Below are 19,967 nucleotides of genomic sequence, written 5' to 3' on the forward strand. Positions count from 1 at the left end.
CGGCGCCACTGCCTCCTCTGCGGCGCCGGCATCCCGCCACCCCCCGCCCCGGCAACCCAGCGTAGCCCACCACCACCGCGCCATCTCCTACCGGTCCCTATCACCACCACATCAAACTCTGAGGGAAGGTTGTCCGCCATCTTGGGAGGGGGGCGGTCACGTGCCCGCCACTGCCGGAAATGGAGGGTGCCGCCCCCGGAGACTTCCGGCCGCGCTGGCGGGGGCTGCCGGGAGTTGTAGGTCGGGGCTGAGGGCGGCGGGCCCACCGAAGCGGGAAAGCTTCCCGGCAGGGCTCTCTGTGGTGGCATTCTTCTTTCTGTGGTCTCACAGGGATGGTTGTTTGCTGCCCTTCTGTAAAGCGTGCGGAAAGCTCCAGTCTGCTTCTGGCCTGGGCGGCTCTTTCCCCATCGTAATCTTCTCAGGTAACATGCCACAGGACAAGGGGGCATGGCCTCGAGTTGCACTAGGGGAGGGTTAGATGGGATATTAGGGAAAAAATTCTTTACGGAAAGGGTGGCCAGGCATTGGGACAGGCTGCCCAGGGACGGGGTGGAGTCACCATCCCTGGAAGCACTGAAAAAAATGCGTGGATGCGGTGTTTAGGGACATGGGTTAGTGGCGGGCTTGGCAGTGCTGGTGGGCTGATGGTTGAACTTGATGATCTTAAAGGTCTTTTCCAACGTAAAGGATTCTATGATTCACAAAAAAACATGGGTGAAGGGCCACCACCCCTGCCCTGGGTCTCACCCTGGCAGGGCGGCTGTACTGGCTGCTCACTCACCAAGCACCAGGCCTTGCCCTCCAGCCCCCCTGTTCCTCCAGCCTGGCTCCATCCTGCTGACTGGCAGCGGGTGCACAGGCCGTACCACAGCCTGCCCACGCTGACATGGGCCATGCCAGTCACAGAGCTCCTTGCCGCCACCACTGGGCCGATGATGAAGGCATTAAGCAGCAGAACCGAACCCCCTGATACCGCACTTCCCATGGGCAGCCTGCATGACCCACCAGCCCCTCGGCCTGACCACTCACCCAGTTTCTTACCCATCTAGTTTTCAGCTGACCCACAGAGCAAGCCCTTACCTTGGATACAGGAATACTGTGGGCAACAGCAGTGAAGGCATACAAGCTCCTAGCATTGATGAATAAAGTTCTGAAATACAAGAATATGGTTGTGTTCCACCTACTTCAAATGCAAAATTCTCCAATGCAAACACCTGTATATTTTGTACATTTTATGTGTCAATTCCACTGAAGTTTCTTGGATGAGCAGTTCTTCAGAAATTCAGCATAAGTTTCATTTTTGTTATTTCCCCCTGCATATGCAGTGTTTCTGAAACTATTCTATGGTTTTTTCAATCTCACTGATCTCACTGATCACTGCACTTTCATTAATATATGCAAGGAAATATTTCCCTTACTATTTAAAAAGAAGTCCCCTTACTCCCAACTGTGATAATTTCTTTCCTTTATCCACCATGTTGAAGACAGGTTCTAAAAGAGTGTATGAGTTCATCTATTTCTAGTCATCAGTCTCACGTCCTTCCTTGTTAATTAACAACCATGTTGGATGTTGGATGCTACTTCATTCTCTGCATTCCAAAACCTCTCTTTTCTCAACCCATCAATTAACTCTTTTCTTTCTTTCCCTCTCATGCCTTAAGTCACACTTGCTTTGCCTTTTCCTTCGCCTTGCAAGGAAATGAAATGGGAATCGGGGTAGAAACCAGAATCTGCTTTTCCAGAAGAGCCCCTCCTGCATGACCAGTCTGAGTGAAAGAATAGCAAGAATAAAAAGATGTATTTGAAAAAGCCAGATACAGCAATGCAGGCAAAATAACCTAGCACAGAATACCTGTGCCAGAATACGCTGGAAATTTCTAGAAAGTTTTGCTTTTTATTTTGCATTTAATGGCTTATATGGCTTTAAACTAATCTCTTAATATTATTCATTGTGCATGATTATATTAAAGTCTTAACACCTTAAATCAATAATAACAATAAACCAGCTAGCAGACTGTTAACACCTTATTACAAGCTCCTTGTTCACATAGCAAAAGAATAGTGAAAATAGTATAAAGTGACTAATGGAAACCAGAGACTGCTTCACCCCCACGGTACTGCCAGACGTGCTAGCACAGAGTGCAGCACAGAAAATAGTCTAGCAGGAAACATCAAACAATGCGAGAACAAAAAATGCATAGATACAAACATCAGTACTTGATTACCATGCTAAAAAATATGTAACAGAGAATATCAGTACTTATGGATTCAGATATAAAAGTAGTAAAATCAAATCTTATGTTCCTTATATTTATGCTTTCAACCATGGCACTGAGATTTTAAAAAAATAATTCCATTCTGCAGCTTCTCTCGTGCAGTTCTGTAAATGAAGCTGTCATTTCTACTTTTAACCTGTAACAACAGAAGTTTAGCTCCAGAATTCTGAACATGCTGGATCATCCTGACCTAAATGTCTTCAGCTGAAGGACAAAGCTTCACTGTATTGCTTAGGTCAGATAAGACAAATTCTCCTTGCACACCCTTTTCTCACTGAGGCAGGCATACTCATGAAAATATAATTTCATTGTGAAAACCTTTTGTTAGTGTTTAGTATAATTTTAGGACTCCACCAGAACAGAGGTATTTCACTGTCAATGTCTTTCTGTTTCTGAAGTGCTGAAGTATTTATCCCACCACAAAATGCTGTTGTTTGGTTCTGTGAGTTCCTGTTAGCTTCATTCATAAGATGCAATCAGTGCAATCCTATTTCGTGATGACAGTCATTATCCACTGGACCAGAAATTCTTCTTGGTACTATTTATTTGACAAAAATGATTATTCAGGATCTTTAACCACAAGGTTTGTCAGCCCTATACCGTACAAAAATATTTCTCTGTACTTACAATTTTAATGGCAGCAAATGTAGAAATAAAATATGTAAGTATGAATAATTTTTATGAGAATTTCATGGACCTTGAGAAAATGTCTTGCCATGTTTTTCTCTTTAGCTATTTAATTGCAATGTCATAGTAACAGAAAGCAGCATACCCAATTCTGCATGGATGAATAAGCACATTCAATAAAGAAGATTTAACAGAGTAAATCAAACACTGGATTAAACATTTTCTGCATAACAGACCACAAAATGGGCATTCATTTTACCAATAGATCCTCTACATTAGAAACAAATAGAAATGCACACCAACGTAATTAAACTGCACATCCTGTGGCCTGATTACAGAATTTCCCTATATTTTGTTAAACTAGGTCTCATCAATCAGAATTGCCAAAATGCATTCAAAGATGCATACTGACAAGACTAAATGTAATTTTTAAATCACTTGTATTAAATACATTTGGTTTTCTATGTTTTATGAAATAGTTCACAATCCTATATATAGCGGAGAATTTATACAGCATTTTTAGCAATAACAGTTCAGAAAGACACATGCAAAGATCAGTTTTAAGATTCCACTTTTAGCAGTTCTAAATACTTCTGTAAGCAACTTTTCCTGTTTACTTTTTTCTTTGTCCTTTTTTTTTTTCTCGCCCAAGCAAAACCTCTCATAAAAACATAGGGTTTTGCTTTATAGCTTTGATTTGTGATTTTCACATATTCATAGAACTACCTTTGTTACTTTGAAGTCTGTGTAGTAAATAGCTAACTTTATCAAAATACTTTTTGGAAATATAGTAATTTTAGCACATGTTTGTGTGTTGCTGAAGTTATGCATGATTGTCATATAGTTTGCTGTTATGAAACTGTGACTCAAGCATGCACAAAGTAGATTGTTCATTAAGTACAGAAACAGCCACTCTACATTCAAGTTGTTTGTAAAAAAATTATTTGTTTCCAAGTTTATTCTATACTCTGATACACATTTATTGTAACATCTTCTTCATTACCACTATCTGCATTGTTCTTTCTTCTTGTCGCAGTTTGCAGTGGTCAGTCCCAGTCATGACCATAAAACACGTTACTTGTGTTTTATTAGTGGCATTAGACCCTGAACTGCAAATTCTCAATTGTATGTAGTCACTTAATTCCCATGGATGGTACGAATGCTCCTTTGATACAGTAATATTGGCCTTGGTAGATCAGTGAACTAAAACATATTTTTAAAACCCTGAGTAATTAATTCCACATTCTCTACCTAAGGAGCACTGAAACTAATTTTGAAGTTGCCCTTTTGATTACTAAGATGTGAGTAAATTACAGGATTGTTTATAGAGAAACAGGGAAAGAGAATCACATTTCACTCTCCTTCTGTAAGCATGCAAGGCAAGAAGTCTATTTTTCCAATCTCTAATTAATAACATTATGCAAAAATTCTGTAGTTCTCTCATGGCAGTCAAAACTTTCTTGTACAAAGTTAGCACAGAGGAGAGAAAAAAACAGGATCATAGCTTTCATTAGGCTGCTCTGCCCAGCGTAACTGGCAGAATATGGAAAGAAGGCTGCTCTACAGCTTCATTAAGGCCTGCGTATGAGTTGTTTTACAGGCTTCCTAAACTACAGATGTGCAGGATGAAGGAGATAGTCTTTGACGTAGCCCAAAAGTTCAGTTATTTTTTATGCTACAGGCTAATATTTAATGCTTAAAATAGCTGATGAACCTAGGATGATGACTAATATGCTGCAGTATTTCTTGCTTGTCTCTTAGAGATATGAAGGAAAAGCTTCTTTAGGAACTGGAGATCTGGAGAGCTACTGGTAGTAGAATCAGACTGTATCTTGAGTTACATTGACCTAAAACCATGTTATTAGTGCATTATATGCAATATATACTGTCAGTTCATTTTTTTATTTGTTTATATTCTCTCAATGCTCTGTAACAGTGGCTAAAATATTTCAGTATAACACATGAACTATTATTGCTCTATCTTCTCTTATAGTGGGGTTTTTTTTAGTAGCATTTAGGTATGTTTGTAAAACAGCCTTTTACCTTCCTAATTTTCATTCTGCATCTTTTCTTCTTGATAAAGAAGTGTACTTTTTAGGACTAGCTGAAATACAGACAGAATGGTGTAAATTATTTTTGAAACTGAAATAATGTCAATATACTTAAACAAAGGACTAACACTTCTTTGTACATGTTCAGAAAAAAAAAATCGGGAGTTTTGGGTTTATAAATTTTAAATTTTTAAAGGACTGTGTTCCTTTTCATAAGCTTCCTTCACTTCCCCAGTGGACCAAAATGTGTTCTTTACCTATCTAGGAGGTCCTTGAGAAGACACAGTGGTATTTCTGGCAGACGTTTGCCCATCACTTTTTAACATTTTTATTTCAGTCTTTACACTGTATATAGATTACCAGGTTGTCTTATTCAATTGAATAAAATAATATGTAACTTATTACCATTGTGTCATCATTCTGTAAATGACAATTTAATTGATCCTTCAAAGTACTAGAAGTCCCAAAGTCCAGATTGGTCAATAAGATGGCAAAGTCAGTTACCTGAGAAAATGCTTTCCTATGCTGATGTCAAGTTACTCTTTAAGTGGGGAATATCCCCACTGCATATATATATAGGAATGGGCAGCAGTCAGTTTCTGCCCAGCATCAATGAAGAGGCTGATAGAAAACCGAAAAATGTGACCTAGAAATACTGTGGACTAATGCAGGGTAAGTTATAGGAGAAAGCAAGCGCCAGAACTTAAAGGTACTTGAACATACACAGCTGAACCTTATCTGTGCTAGTAAGGGTTTAAATTAAAAACTCTCAGAATATATGCATTTTGTATCTGTACCAAAGTATGTTTGTAAAGCTTCATTACATGTTCTAAGTGATAACTTGGCATTTTAAAAATATTCTTTTAATAACCAATGTATTAGGTGTTTTCTTATCTGCTGAAAATAACAGAACAAAATTTGACATCAACAATGTAAGTGTAAATTGTGACAATTTAATGAAATTCTGCCATTATAAAACAGGATGTTACAAAGCAGAGTTTAATGCTTTGTGTCCTAGAAATTCCATTATTTGTATATTCCAGCATCTAAAAGTCTTGGTCAATTACGGTATTTCAGAAATTGCCAGCAAGCAACAGACAAAAGAAACTGATTGGATATATAGGACTGCTATATAAAGTTGTGCAATAAATCAAGATTAGTAAGTATGGACAAGTGTGTCTAATGGTATTCAGTTACTGCCTTATTTCATTTGCAATATTACTTGAGGCAGTTTTTATTGCATAGTAAGGTTTTCAGACTTGTGTTCTCAGGCTTTAGGAAAAATGTACCTTTTCCAACATCTGGAGACTGTAGCTTATGTAAGAAACTAATATCTTTTCTCTGGAAATATTCCTGTTCTTCCATATATTGCACTTCTTTTAGTCATCTCTTTTGACTTGTTGCCAACTTATGAATACAGATTCTTTAGCCATTAGGCCACACTCCTACTTCATTATAGTCAACAGAAATTTTACCATGCGAAGTTCAGCCTCTCCATCATGGTCTTTTCTGACTGATTAACAAACAATAATTACGGTTAAAGGTAAAACGTATATTGCTTTAAACGTGAGAGAGGAGTAATTATATCATGTCACTGTATATATGTATTTAAAAACGTGCCCATACAAATACTGAAAAAACCCAGAACTGATCTGGGAGATGGATAATACAGCATATGAAGAAAAAAAAAAACGCCAAAAACCCAAAAACAAAGACCCCAACAAGCCAACCAACCATGGAGTGGAAGGTTGTAGTTCGTTGTTTGAGGAAAATGACAAATGTAAGATTCTTGAGTATTTTTTAAACAGTAGTATTCTCTAGTCCTGAAAATCGTAAATGACACATGGCTGAAAAGAAAAGAGAGAATAAACCAAGACAGTAAGTTCTGAAACTGATAGAGCTCCCTTAGGAAACTCACCATAAATATTATCATATAATTAAAAGGGTTTAAACTAGTCCATAAAGCTAAGTGAATTGATGTGTCTCATATGCAGTATTTTTACCTAGACTTCACCAGAGAAACCATAAACAAAAGACTATAAAGGCCTCAGATGAAATGAGTTCTTGCAAGCTCGGATTCTTGTGAAGACACTCTTATCACCAAGGTCTCAAACATGAAACCGTATCCAAGAGACACCTAAAAGTTTGGAGTGATAACAGTGAGGGACCCATTTTCAGGTAAAGCAAGCTGTCAGTGACAAGCGTAAGTTAAAAGAAGGAAATTAAGTATAATAACTACATTTGAAATTATGTAAGCAGATGAATAAAAATGATAAAGCAAACGTTATTCTTACTTCGAGAAAGTTTGTGTTTGAGGCTGAATTTGCCTCAGTTCCAGTGCGCTGGGTCCATCAGTGCTCCACTTGGAGCTCTACATTAAGAGCACAGATGTAGTTCAGGCTTTACAGCTGCAGTGGTGAAAACTTATTAATGTTACATGAGGGTACATACAGCCAGTAGAGGAGCTGCCAGACCCTCTGACTATTTCCCTTTGAAAGGGCATATATGAAAATAACTGTCACTTGTAGGAAGGTGATTTTGGGAGAAATTTTCGGGTTTAGTCACCGTAAATAGAAAGCCATCAGTTTCTACAGCCATCAGTCTTGTTTGAAAGAAACTGGAATATGCGTGATCACCTCTTATTTTTTCATAAGTAATTTTACTAAAGTCATATACAGCAAAGGCCTCCTTATGAAGCATTTTCCTCAACGTTACAGTTAGTAAAGTTTTGTATTTAAAATATTCTTTTTAGGATTTTAAAGCCAAAGAACAGCAGTAGTGGTCCACTGAAGTGTTTAAGAAATTTAAAGTCAGATTATGCTCAGCTTGCCTCACAGAAATGAGAATAGGTTTTGTTTTTCTTACAAAAGTTGTAAACTGGTGCTAGACTATATGTAGTGATGTTTTTAGAAGTCAGAAAGGACACTTATGATTTAACATCTATTTTTCATTAATCCAAACATAGTACACTCCATTTAAATGCTAGCTCTTTTTGTGCAGAAAATAAGACATCCACATTGTACTTATTAAACTTTAATTAAACTTTATATGACTAGGAAAAGAATGTTCCTACTGTAAACTTTATGTGGGTCAGCTATATTAAAGTATTTCATGCTTTTTTATAAGATGTTTGCGTTTTAATCTGGTTTAGGGGACTGCAATTGAGTGTTTCTGTAACCTGAATTGCACCACCATTGCCTTGATAACAGGGTGTTCTCCTGTTTATGCATTCTTGGAGTGATAATGCATAAAATGGAAACAATGGGAGGTCAAATCTGGTTGTAGTCTGAGTGAGAATTTTAGGTTTGACTGTAACAAATCATAATGCATAGTACTAATAAGAAGACTTGTATTAGTCTTGGCATCACCTTTTTTAGGGTAAGATCTAGGCTTGGTGGTTGTCAGTCTTAGCAAATGTTTACATCCTAGACCCACACAACACACACCTTACAGTTCTTTGAGAAGGTAATTTCTCCAATAGTGGAATTGCTCATTGTTCCCCAAAATCTGACTATTCCTAGAACTATAACCATCTCTCTCTCAGGGCAATTCTGTACCACAGACTCTCCAAGAGGAGGGAGGAAGGCTTTGAGCCATTATAATTGACTTCTGCTCTGTCCCTAAAATGACTCAGAAACTCTAAAGCAGAACTAATGGGAATGTAACGTTCACTCCCCTTTTTTGTATCTACTTAGCATCTTGTGAGTGGCACTACCTGCTACATTTGATTAAGTAAATAAAAGGAAAGAACAGGCCATAGCTCCTTACATTCTGAGGGTGCTACGTGAATATTAATTCTATACAATGTATATAGACCCTTATATCGACCCCTCAGTTAAGCCAGAAGAGACAGAATTTTTTTCTACCACTTCAGAAGAATGCTATGCTTTTGTAAATGTTGAGGCAGATTATTGGGAAGATTTGCAAGAATAACTACTTAAAATGGTCACATTCATTTTAAAGAAAAGAAATATAATTGGTATTTGCATAGAGGAAAATGGATGAATTTAAATTTTGGTTGATTATAATTATTGTCATCATAATCATCATCATTATCTTTGTATGTCTAAATGACTGATTCAAAGAAGAATTTTAACACATTTCACATGTCAGTGTAATTCTTTTCTGTTTTGTGCTTTACTGCTTGGGTTTTTTCATTTGCTTTTTTCAGTCTGAACTTCTCATGGAAGCTCTTATAATCTTTTTAAAAGGTGGGAAAATGTTTCAAAAGAAGTAAAATCTAGGAGTATCACATACGTATTTTTCCCAATAAAATTTAATCAAATTGTACAGAAAAACTGATATATAGATACTGTGCGATGGTACTTCAAAATGCTTTTAAGTAAGAGATTTAAAACAGTAAGGTTCTACTTGAGTCTGGACTGTTTGACGAGGTAAGGGATGATAAACAGTGGCAGTTACAAATTAGGAGGTGAACTACCTCAAATGGTAGTACATTCAGATGAAGATACTCAAATTAATAAATCAGAACTGCATTAGTTAGACATTGCGCTCCTAAAGATTTTCAAAGTTGCTAGTATTTTTTTATATTTCACTACAAAGTATATCGATACAGCTGATATTTAATTATGTATTCCATGTAGTAGTTACTACAGTAAAAAGTGTTCATTCTACTAGTAAATCCGTATCGTCTCAGTTTATCAGTATTGGCAGTTATGAGGAGTTCAGATCCACAAAATCCATTGGGGAAAGCATTTTCTTTTTTACTGAGTTTATATCACATCAAATCAGAGATGAGCAACCAAGACTGCAAATGCCTTATACTGTGCTTAGCAAAATAAATAGAAGTTATGTAATTCCTATTTCCCTGGTAACTTTGAAATTACTATGAAAAGCATGCATTTTGCAACAGAGGGATCATCACAGCTGGTGATAGCTACATGTCTTGATACCTGGCATCTTTGAAAAACAGGACTTTGTTCTCCCGTAACTTAATGTTAATTCATTTTATTTGGTTCCTTTACTCTCTAAACTTTAATCAAAACTACTATTAACAAGAAGAGAACACTCTCCTGAACTAAAACTTACCTCCCTAGCACAAAGTAAATCAACAATGTGATTCTCCCTTGTTTTACATCAGTGTAGTTCTTAGCCCTGTGTAACCATGCAAGCCGGAAAGCTAGCATTTGATTTTATGCTGTCTGGTACAAGGCACGAAGTGTGCAGTGGCAAATACACCTTTATTATCTGGAATTTAAGCCTCTGTTATACAATTGTTTATGTACTGTGCACATCCTTCTCGGTGGTCTTAAAAGTCTGTAAGTAAACAACAAAATTAGATGCAATAATGCTAAAGAGTACATTAATCTCAAGAGAATACCGTTATGTGCAAGAAGAATGATTTAAATCAGCAAAGCGCAGCTCCAAAACTGCTTTTAAGCCTTCTATTAAAATGGCTGGTATGAGTAGCCTCTTCCACAAGGACTAGTAAGCCAATTCTTAAGAACTTGATTCTGACCAGGGTTACCATGACTTGTGAAAACAATTGCTCCCTGCAGTCTTGCAGATCGTAGTGTTTCCTGATAGTCTGTTTTCATGTTTTCCTGCATGACAAGTAATTCCCTAAATAGGAATAGGGAAGATATATTCTAGCAGAAACCTTATTTCTCTTTGTTAAATTAAATTATAGTGTCTTTTTCTTATTTCCTTGGGATGAACCGAAGTATATTCATGCCACTACACAGAAAGACCCTAGCAACTTTTTAAAAACCTGCTTTGAGCTGTAAATAATCACAGAATAGATGCCACTGACCAAGATACGGACTGAGTGAGAGAGAATCTGTTGTAAGGGTTTCCCTGAACTGCCTGCTATTGGAAAGACTCACAACTGATGAGTTGCAGCACAGATACGTAACACCTCTGGCCAAAAGACAAACTTCAAAGTTTTGACAAGCCTTCTGTTTCCTCCCTATGCCCAGGAATTTGATTTTTTAACATATACTTTGTATGTAAAAGGATCACTACAGGATACTGGATTCAAGTAAGTTTCTCTCAATGGAAAATATCTAGCAAACCCAAATTTCTGGGCTTACTTCATGCACTGAAGTGACAACAGTATGTTCAATCAACCTTAATTATTAAAGTTACAAAGAATATTGGCATCTGAAGCTCATTCTTGCTTTATCACTTCTTATCAGTTTTATTTCATTCTTTTGCTTACATCCTTACTTGGAGATTAAACAACATCTAAAATGTAAAAGAATTCACAGTCCAAAAATATTTTTTAATTTACATTTTAGAAAAAAAATTATTTAAATTCCAAGGTCCATATTAAACTATGCTTTATTCTATACTGGTAGACTTTGTGGAAAAAATATGGACGATCTTGTCATAATATATTTAAAGTAATGATGGGTATAATTTAATCAAATGGTAAAACACTCCTTTAGAAAAAATTCTGAAGAAATGTATTTGCTTTACATATTTGCTTTACAGTTTTCCTCAGTGCAAAATACCCTAAAATTCATGGCTTTGTGATGGTAATGAAAGGTATCAGTAGTGGTCTCATAGGGTACTGAAAGTTTTCAGCGTTATAAATATGAGTAAGGATAATATTTAAGAACTCAGACTACAGGAGTGTTATGCATTAAATAATAATGCTCACAGGTGTTTCGACCTGTACTTTCAACTCGTGGCCTGATCATACTTATGCCTCCACAAGTTATCAGTAATTCCATCAGAAAGCCAATGAAGTTAAAGTATAGAAAGCCAGTTTTCTGTATATAAGATCACATATGTCTTTGTAGGTTATCAACGTATGTCACATCAACCTTGACATGGAAGTAGGGAAGAGGAAAAAAAGTAGAGAAAGTCAATAATGTCTCCTGAAGATGAAGACACATTTTTCATGTGACTGTTTTTTACTTTATCCAAAACCCCACAGAACATACTGAGAATTATTTTGAGAAACAAAAGGTCAGGTTAAAAACAAACCCTACTCCTAAATATTTGATTCTGATCCCACTCTGTATTCCTTTGACCGAAATTCAGAGAGACTCAGTTCTACAATGGATTCAGTCTCTCCGCGTCATGCTTCTTTAGCAAGGGTGAAATAGTAGAACGAGTCCCTGATGAGGTCTTTCCCTCCACTTCCTAGAAGGAACGGTAGCTACTTTCATGAAACAGTTACTTGTATTCAAGAAAACCCACATTAGGTTCATTATATTTTCTTTCAACCTACTTAAGAATTCTGAAAAAGCTTGCAGACAGTGGCAGTAAGGCTTCAGGACTAGGCTCACTCATTTGGGAGTTGAAAAATAGATAAGAATTCTGAGGGAAAGGCTTCTGCAAAGTCTACGTGAAATCAGGATTTGGTAGTTGTACAGATTACTGGCTTTAAATTCCCTGTATCTCCTAGACTGTCTTCTAAGGAGTTATTTAGGGTTTTTTTTTTTCTTCTAAGAAGAGTGGGAAGTAGAACATCCTGGACTTGGCTGCAAACAGTTTTCAAAATTAAAGCATTTACAAATTGTTACTGTGCATTCTAAATGAAATGTCTCTAACATTCTTAGGCTTGTGGTTTAGGGATCAAAGGTTCAAAACTGTGTGTACCACCTCAACCAGTTTGGAACAGTTCCATTGATTTTTACTTAAAACTCCAGACTGATTTGAATATGAAATGGCAGCATAGATTGAGATAACTGTATGGCTTTCAGAAGAAATGCAGTATACAGTACCATAAAGATTGATATTAGCAGTGCAGAATACCCATTGATGCCAATTTCTGTCAATACAATTTCTATAATTTGAGGACAGTAAAACACTGAAATGTTTAGTAGTATCTGAGGCAAAAATACCATTCACTTCCATGGAAACAGAAGCAAGCCCAAATTCTAAATACTAAAATATTATCTGTGTCATGAAATATTTAAATCTTTATTATTTCATTACTAGTTTAGACATAAAAATATCAAAATATCTATGGCATTTTAAAATATGGCAATTTCTTAATATTTACTCTCAGACTTCTGAAAGATACGTACTCCTGAGTGATGTAAATCAATTATCCCCATATGTGTGAAACGCTGTAACAAGATCAATGAGACCTGAACACAAGGAGGCATCTTAGGATAACAGCTGCAGATGCAAGCATTCTCTGGTAAAAAAACCAAACAAATGAATACACACTGCTCACCCTTATGTTTCCCCATCCCCTGTATAAAATCCCTGCATTATCCTTTCCAATTGTTAAGTGCATAAGGAGACAAACAAGTAAGAAGTATCAGTGCTGGCAAAGTACAATAAATGGTCACTCTTAGAGCCAAGGTAAAAGGAATGCCTTACATTCCATTTTGAAATTTGTTTTTGATGGGACTTAATGGTCAGAGTATACCTGCAACCAAATACTGTATAGTTAATGGCTGTATGGAAAACTGCAACTACGTGTCTTCACTGTCTAAAATATTGGTTTTAAAGATGAGCTCAAGATAATTACTTTGACAATAATTCTGCCAGTTGGATTTCCACAAAGTAGATTCAATAAAATACTAAAAATATTTATTCAATAAATCAATTACACTCCTGACTGAGTCCGGATAGCTATAAATTGTTTTCTCATTGATAAAATTCTGTTTATGAAAACCTATTTTCATGGAGATGACTCAAGGTTTTTATTGGGAAATGCTTTGCAATTAAACAGAAAACATAAGAACTAATGAAAGGTCCATGTGAGCCTTACAAGTTTAAATAAACAAAAAAAATATTACTTTTTTATTGTTGCTTGAAGTAGAACATAATGTCCGTGCTTTAAAATACCAACAAATGTGAAGAAAAATTAAATACCTTCTTATCCCACTAGATGGTGGTGCCTTCAGATTAGGGCTGAGATGCTCAGACAGACAGTATGGGAAAACTTTTGCTTTCTTTAGCTGACCTGCAAATACAGAGAGTGAGGGATGAGGTTATTCTTGTTCCTCTGGGGACATTAACAAGCATTCAGGTAGAATGACTTACTGAATATATTTGAGTACATAGTATTGTGATCATAGTGGTTTGCTATAAAGTGTGGTTTAACTTCAATACACATCTAATTGTATTAATTTTTCTTCCAGAAGAAGAAAAGGTGCAAGCAATATTGAGCCTTAATGATGATTGTACCTTATGTAACACAGCCTTATTATACTAACATCCTGCTTTTTCAATTTCACTGCTCGCAATCCTCAAAATAAAAATCCAGGTGAAAGCAGCGTATCATTAGAAACAACTGCATCTTGTGTTCATATATTTCATTTGAACAACCTTAAAAGTCTCACATTTTTGTACAACAAACGTACTCCTCACTTTAAGGAGAAAGGTATTTACACATCATTGAGACGGAAAGTGACAGTGTCTAAGCATCGAAAGGCACATCTCTTCAGTTAAAACAGTCAAATGAAATTTTAATATATAGGAAAAGCAGATGGGACCTTGTTGAGAGTATTATTGTGCTTTTCGCAGGTTCCGATAGTATATGGTCAAATCCTTCATGCCTCAAGTAAAGCTTGAACCGTTGAGTTCAGTGCAGATGCTGTGAACAGAAGAGCTTGTCTCAAAGGCTGTGTCTGTTGAGGACTGTCCCAAGACCAGGCTGAAAATCGCACTATTGTGCAATAAGGAAGCCTACAGACATAGGCTTACACCCAGCTGGAACATGATGTAGAGCATACAGAGTATTAAATGTATAACCACTGCCCCGGGGCTAGCCAGCCGTCAGTCACGCCCAGGCAGGAGGGCTGCAGTGAGCCTAGAATTTCCTGGGGACATGGCAAGCTGTGTGGACAAATCATTGTATGCACATGGTTGCTCCAGAGACCATGCTCTCAGATTTTTGCAAAGGTAGTCAGTGATCAGTTATAGCAATTTGTGAGACTTGCACTGAAAAGAATAAAATAATTCTGAATTGGTTTAATTTTCCTTAAATATTATGATGTACATTGTAGTATGAAAAAATTAAGATTAAAATTAAAAGCTGTTTTCTGGATTAAGAATTCTGGTAAGTCCTAACATGAGACTTTCCAATTTTTCTTTTTAAAGGTGGTGTAATGGTACAGAAGAGTTAAGGATGTCCATAAGTGTCTTGGAAAAGACAGCATTAATCAAGAATCCCAGACCTCTATTGTAGTCATTAGTTGTTGCTCAGTGTATTTTACTTCACATCACCCTGCTCCTGGGTGATCACCCAATTTATAATATCTATAGCCATCTAAAAAATAACCTTCTTTCTGGCATAGTTTGATTCATATTTATTTGCTGCGTGTTCCCTTCTACTTATTCTATTTATAGAATTACAGAGCCACAGAAGGGTATGGGTTGGGCTGGGAGGGAGCTGACAGCCCCCCGAGCCCCAGCCCCCTGCCAGGGGCAGGGACACCTCCCACCAGCCCAGGTTGCCCCCAGCCCCGTCCAGCCTGGCCCTGAGCACCCCCAGGGATGGGGCACCCACAGCTGCTCTGGGCAGCCTCTGCCAGCGCCACCCTCACAGGGAAGAATTTCTTCCTCCTGTTCTACTCTCACTTTCCAATTCCCAGATCTGCAACTTCTACTCTATTTCCTATTCCCTTTGCAAGCAACGTACAACAGTATGAGTAGCACTGAAGGGCTGAGGTATGTCAAATCACTATGATTTCCAAGCAAAGATTACAGAGGCAATAGTCCAGATACTTCCGTGTAAGAACATCACAGCCAAAAAAGGCTTCATCTGCGACTTTTTGATGAGCACCTAGCAGGGAAATGCCTTTATATATGCAGAGGACTGAGGCAGAAAAATGGATATAGTAATGGATGTGGATGCTCGGTTCTTTTGTAGAGTGTTAATTATTTTGCATGTTCAGATCTTCCCTGATGGTACTGGGGAGAGAAGATCCCCTCTTACTTTCTAAAGAAAGTTGGGTAGGATTTTCTGAAAGCCTGAAGCAGCAATATTCACTCCAATCACTGTTACTCACTGCCATTAAGGGTTGAAATGCAGCATTTGCCAAGAGTGCAAGTTCCTTTATTTGATCTTTTTGACTATACCAGTATAACTGCCAATCACAGGAAATACCTCTAATAACTATTCCTTTTACTTAATAAGGAATACCGCATCTTTAAAACATTAGAAACAGATGTCACTGCATTACTTCACTGCTGATGTATGTAATAGAAATGACACACTAATTAATTTAATGCAGTATAAATGTACTGATTATTTATCATGGCTGACAATAAAATTATGAAAACATTCAATTACAATCACTGGTAATTCATTATTTATTGATTCTGCATTATGCACACATTAATACAATACATTTAATTGCATAAGAGAAGGGATCATTTTTCTATTGATACTTAGACATTTAGATTTATCAGTTTTATTTAAAATCCTTGATGTTTAGGTGGGAAGTTTTAATCCACAATTCCAAAAAAAACTCTGCTGAAATGTCAGAACTAAATTGAATACAAGTGTCAAGTACTAATGCATCTAGAAAAATGTGGGCAATAAGAATGACATAGTAATTTCAGTCTCTTCTTTTTCTCAACGTCAGTGGCCTGCATTTGTTAATCTAATCATGGTTACTCTTTCCCAAGTAAACCAAGGCATCAAACACTAAACTAGCAAAAATTTAATGATGTTTTTACTTCCTTTTCAAACCTTTACTCAGAATTAGCAGTATCAGTGGTTTGCTGATGATATAAACTCAAAGTCACTAGGGCAAGTTAAAATCTTTAGATTGGGCCCCATGTAATTTTTTTGCTAATGACTAGGAAATTATAATTGTCATGAGGACTCCAGTCAGGCTGGAATTCAGAAATTTCATGTTGCATTTTGCTATGACTAGGGTGCATTATAAATGCATCTTTCAGTTATTTTTTTCATCTTTCATTTTGGGCCCACAGTTACCTCTGACTATGTTAACATTTATCTCCCCCCCATTATTTTAGTGAAGATCCAAGTTCTTCACTAAAAACAAGCATTTTCTCCTATAATCTACTCACATTGGACATACCTATATCAGGTCTACAGAAAAATGTCTTTATACTAGTAAATAAATAAATAACTGCAAATCTTTACATCGCAGTATCTGTAGAGTTCCTTTTTTTATTATCCTGCCTGATGTTTGGCTACAGTAGACTGAGCTAAAACACCAACATCACTATTAAGCTTTCCAGTCTTCTAGAAAAAAAAATATTATTTTTAATTATTTCCCTACTACTTTACTTTAAAAGCTATCATTATTTTTTATCATTGTCACCTCCTAGCCAATTGTGACCCATCATTTTCTCTACAGGATCCCTGTGAGCCAGTAGCCACATTTATGCCACCTGACAAGAAGTAATTTCCAGAATGCTGTTGACTGGCCCTATTTGGAATGAATGGGGCTTTCCTCTCTTCTCCTGTGTCAGAAAAGAGCTCTTTCACATTTCACTCCAATGGGGCATATGTAATGATGACAAAACTAAACAAATATAACAGAACCTTTGCTTGACATTTTGCCATACAAACATGGCCCTTTTTTATATAGGGCTCATATACAATACACCAATATTTATATAGCTGATTGTGTCAAGAAAAAGAGTATTTTGCATACCAGTCTAAAAGGAGCAAAAATACTGAAACTTTAATTTTAAATAAATATTCGAAAATACTTATTTCAGCTATAGGGAGGCTTACTAGTTTGTACACATTCAAATTGCATACTGCTGGACTCCATTCAAATAAACCATCTGGATACTCTAACTGACAAGATATTACTGGATGATTGTTAAGCTCTAGTAACTTTGCCTTTTCTTTAATAAAATCAGAGAAATAATAATATTCATTGATATAGTTGATTTGTATATGCTTAGTTGAACTGGACAGCTGCCTGGTATTAATTCTCAAACCTTGAGCATTTTCTTAGTTTAAGAGCAGTTCTTCTGTCCATGGATAGTCACCTCTCAAGGGTACTGTTTTTACTACAGCCTTTATGATTTTATATTGCTTCATGCCACTCCAACTTGCTGGGTGTTGATGCGCAAGGCTTCCTCTGGCCTTGCAAAAATTCAGTCTTATTTAGAAATATGTTTAGCTTATGGAAGACATTAAAGTCAAAAAGGAAAAAGATTTCTCACGGTGGAATTTGATTGTCACATTAATCTCAAAGCAAAAAATGTCTTTAAAAGGGCAAAGCCAATGAGAAATGTTTGAATCTGATTTATTAAATCTCCTAATAGCAATTATGTCCAGAAAATTAACCCCAAAAGTTTCTATTTGAAGCCAGTTATTTGTTATTTCTATCATTTCCAGTATATAAAAACCTCAGATGAGTTCAGGGCTCCATTATATTAAACCCTTTACTGAAGTAGATAGATTGGAAGCTCTGCGGGACAGGGGCTAAGATTCTGATCCTAGAAAGATGCGTGAACTAGTTTAGGAAATATGGACATTCTTAAAGAAAGTTTTTCATTTAAACCTGATGTGAAAATTCTGCCTTAGTTTTAGGCAGCTAGGGTAGGTGCGTAAAAAAAGTGGCTAGTCTTAGAACACGTGTATAATCAATGGAGAGAAAGTGAGGTTCCTCCAGAGTGTAATTTCTATCATTTAAGTTAACAAATATAGCAATTTAGTTAGCATACAGTCATCTCCCCTCATCTAAAATGGGATTACTCCTAATGCACAAATATTATACTTTGCATAAAGGGTGCCTAAATAAGCAAGCTTAGCAAAAGGAAGAAGATGGCATACATAAAGAGTGCCATCATGGAAATAGTTGAAACGTGCTGTTGATATTGCTTATTTAGTATTCACTTTGAAAGTTTTGTTTATACTTTTCTGCTTGCTTTGTTTAGCCTGAATGCTTTAGCAGGAAGCTAACAGAAACCCAAACAAACAACTAAAGAAAAAGAAACCAAACAAAAAGGGAGTGAAGAAGTTAAAGGACTAGGAAAGAAGGAAAGATAAAAGGTGGCTGAAAAAAAGTGGAAACAAACAGGAAAGAAGGATGTCGATGTAAAGGAAGAAAGCGAAAAGGCTAGGAAAAGAGGTGTAGTGGGGGCACACGGGGAGAAGCAGCCAATACCCAGCCTAGCCAGCGTGTCCTGCCTGCCGGTGGGTGTGTGTCTGTCCGGCCTCAGCTCCTTGGTACCGGACCTATCTGACCGTCTTTCGGGTCCACTTGTTCAGGGCACAGGGATGCACGAAGCTGAGCGGTTCTCCTGCCAGCTGGCCTGGTTTGGGGAAGGAGCGGCAGGGTCTGCCCAGCTCCCGGGGCCGCCGGTTTTACTTGTCTGCAACTGCCGGAGGGGCCATCTGGTGCCGCGGGAGCGGCCTTACCGCCGGGCGCGGGCAGGGCCGATGACATCGTACCCAGCACACGACCGACGCCGCGCCAGAATCTGGGAATTTCAAGCAGTTACAGCCAGACCTCCCGAGGCCGGAGTCCGCCGCCTGCGGCCCAGCACCAACTTCCAGCCCCCGCCCCGCCGCGGCAGGGGCCGGCGTGCCCCGGCCCGGCCCCGCTCCGCCGCCTGCTCGCCCACCGCGGGCGCCGCGCCGCGCTGCCTGCCCGTCCATAGCCGGGCGCGTTATGTACCTGACAGAGACCCGCACCGCTGCCGCCCTCCGCCCCGCCCGCCCCTCCGCTCCCTGCGCTGCGGCGGGGCACAGGTGCTCGTAGCGCTTGGCAACGTAGCGGAGCGCAGCGACCGCTAAAAACTCCCTGCGGCCGGGGGGCGGCCCCGCACCTACAGCGGGCCGGCCGCGGCCTTGCGCTGCGCCCCCCGGAGCGCCGCGGCACCCCCCGCGCCCAGGGCGAGCCCGCCCAAACTTTCCCGGGCCCGGGCGCACGAGAGGGAGTTTCCAGCAGCCCGGGAGCGGCGCGCGCCGGCCAGGCGCCCCTCGCGCACCCCGGCCCGGCCGGGCCGCCCCGCGGCCCAGGTGCTGCGGCCGGCGCTGCCCCGCCCCGCCCCGCCCGGCAGCCACTCGCCGAGGCCGCGCTGGAGGCGGGCGGGGCGCATTGGCTGGAGGGCGCTGTCACTCTTCCCCCCCGGCGGCGCT

The 19,967-nt window shown here is 38.6% G+C and overlaps 1 protein-coding gene and 1 long non-coding RNA gene across 2 annotated transcripts in view; one reads left to right on the top strand and one right to left on the bottom strand.

Moving 5' to 3' along the window:
• CHM (CHM Rab escort protein) overlaps positions 1–208 on the bottom strand; it is a 70,411-nt gene extending 70,203 nt beyond the window's left edge. Inside the window, exon 1 of the mRNA XM_080365632.1 lies at positions 92–208. Within this exon, the coding sequence (XP_080221758.1) occupies positions 92–140 (49 nt within the window). The 5' untranslated portion in view covers positions 141–208. The remainder of the gene's footprint in view (positions 1–91) is intronic.
• LOC308053848 overlaps positions 1–19,652 on the top strand; it is a 31,774-nt gene extending 12,122 nt beyond the window's left edge. Inside the window, exons 2-3 of the long non-coding RNA XR_013923826.1 lie at positions 331–422; positions 1,050–19,652. This is a non-coding gene — a long non-coding RNA (uncharacterized lncRNA). The remainder of the gene's footprint in view (positions 1–330; positions 423–1,049) is intronic.
• The last annotated feature ends 315 nt before the right edge of the window (positions 19,653–19,967 follow it).

This window comes from Falco punctatus (genome assembly GCF_963210335.1).
Source record: "Falco punctatus genome assembly, chromosome: 15".
Lineage (NCBI taxonomy): Eukaryota > Metazoa > Chordata > Aves > Falconiformes > Falconidae > Falco > Falco punctatus.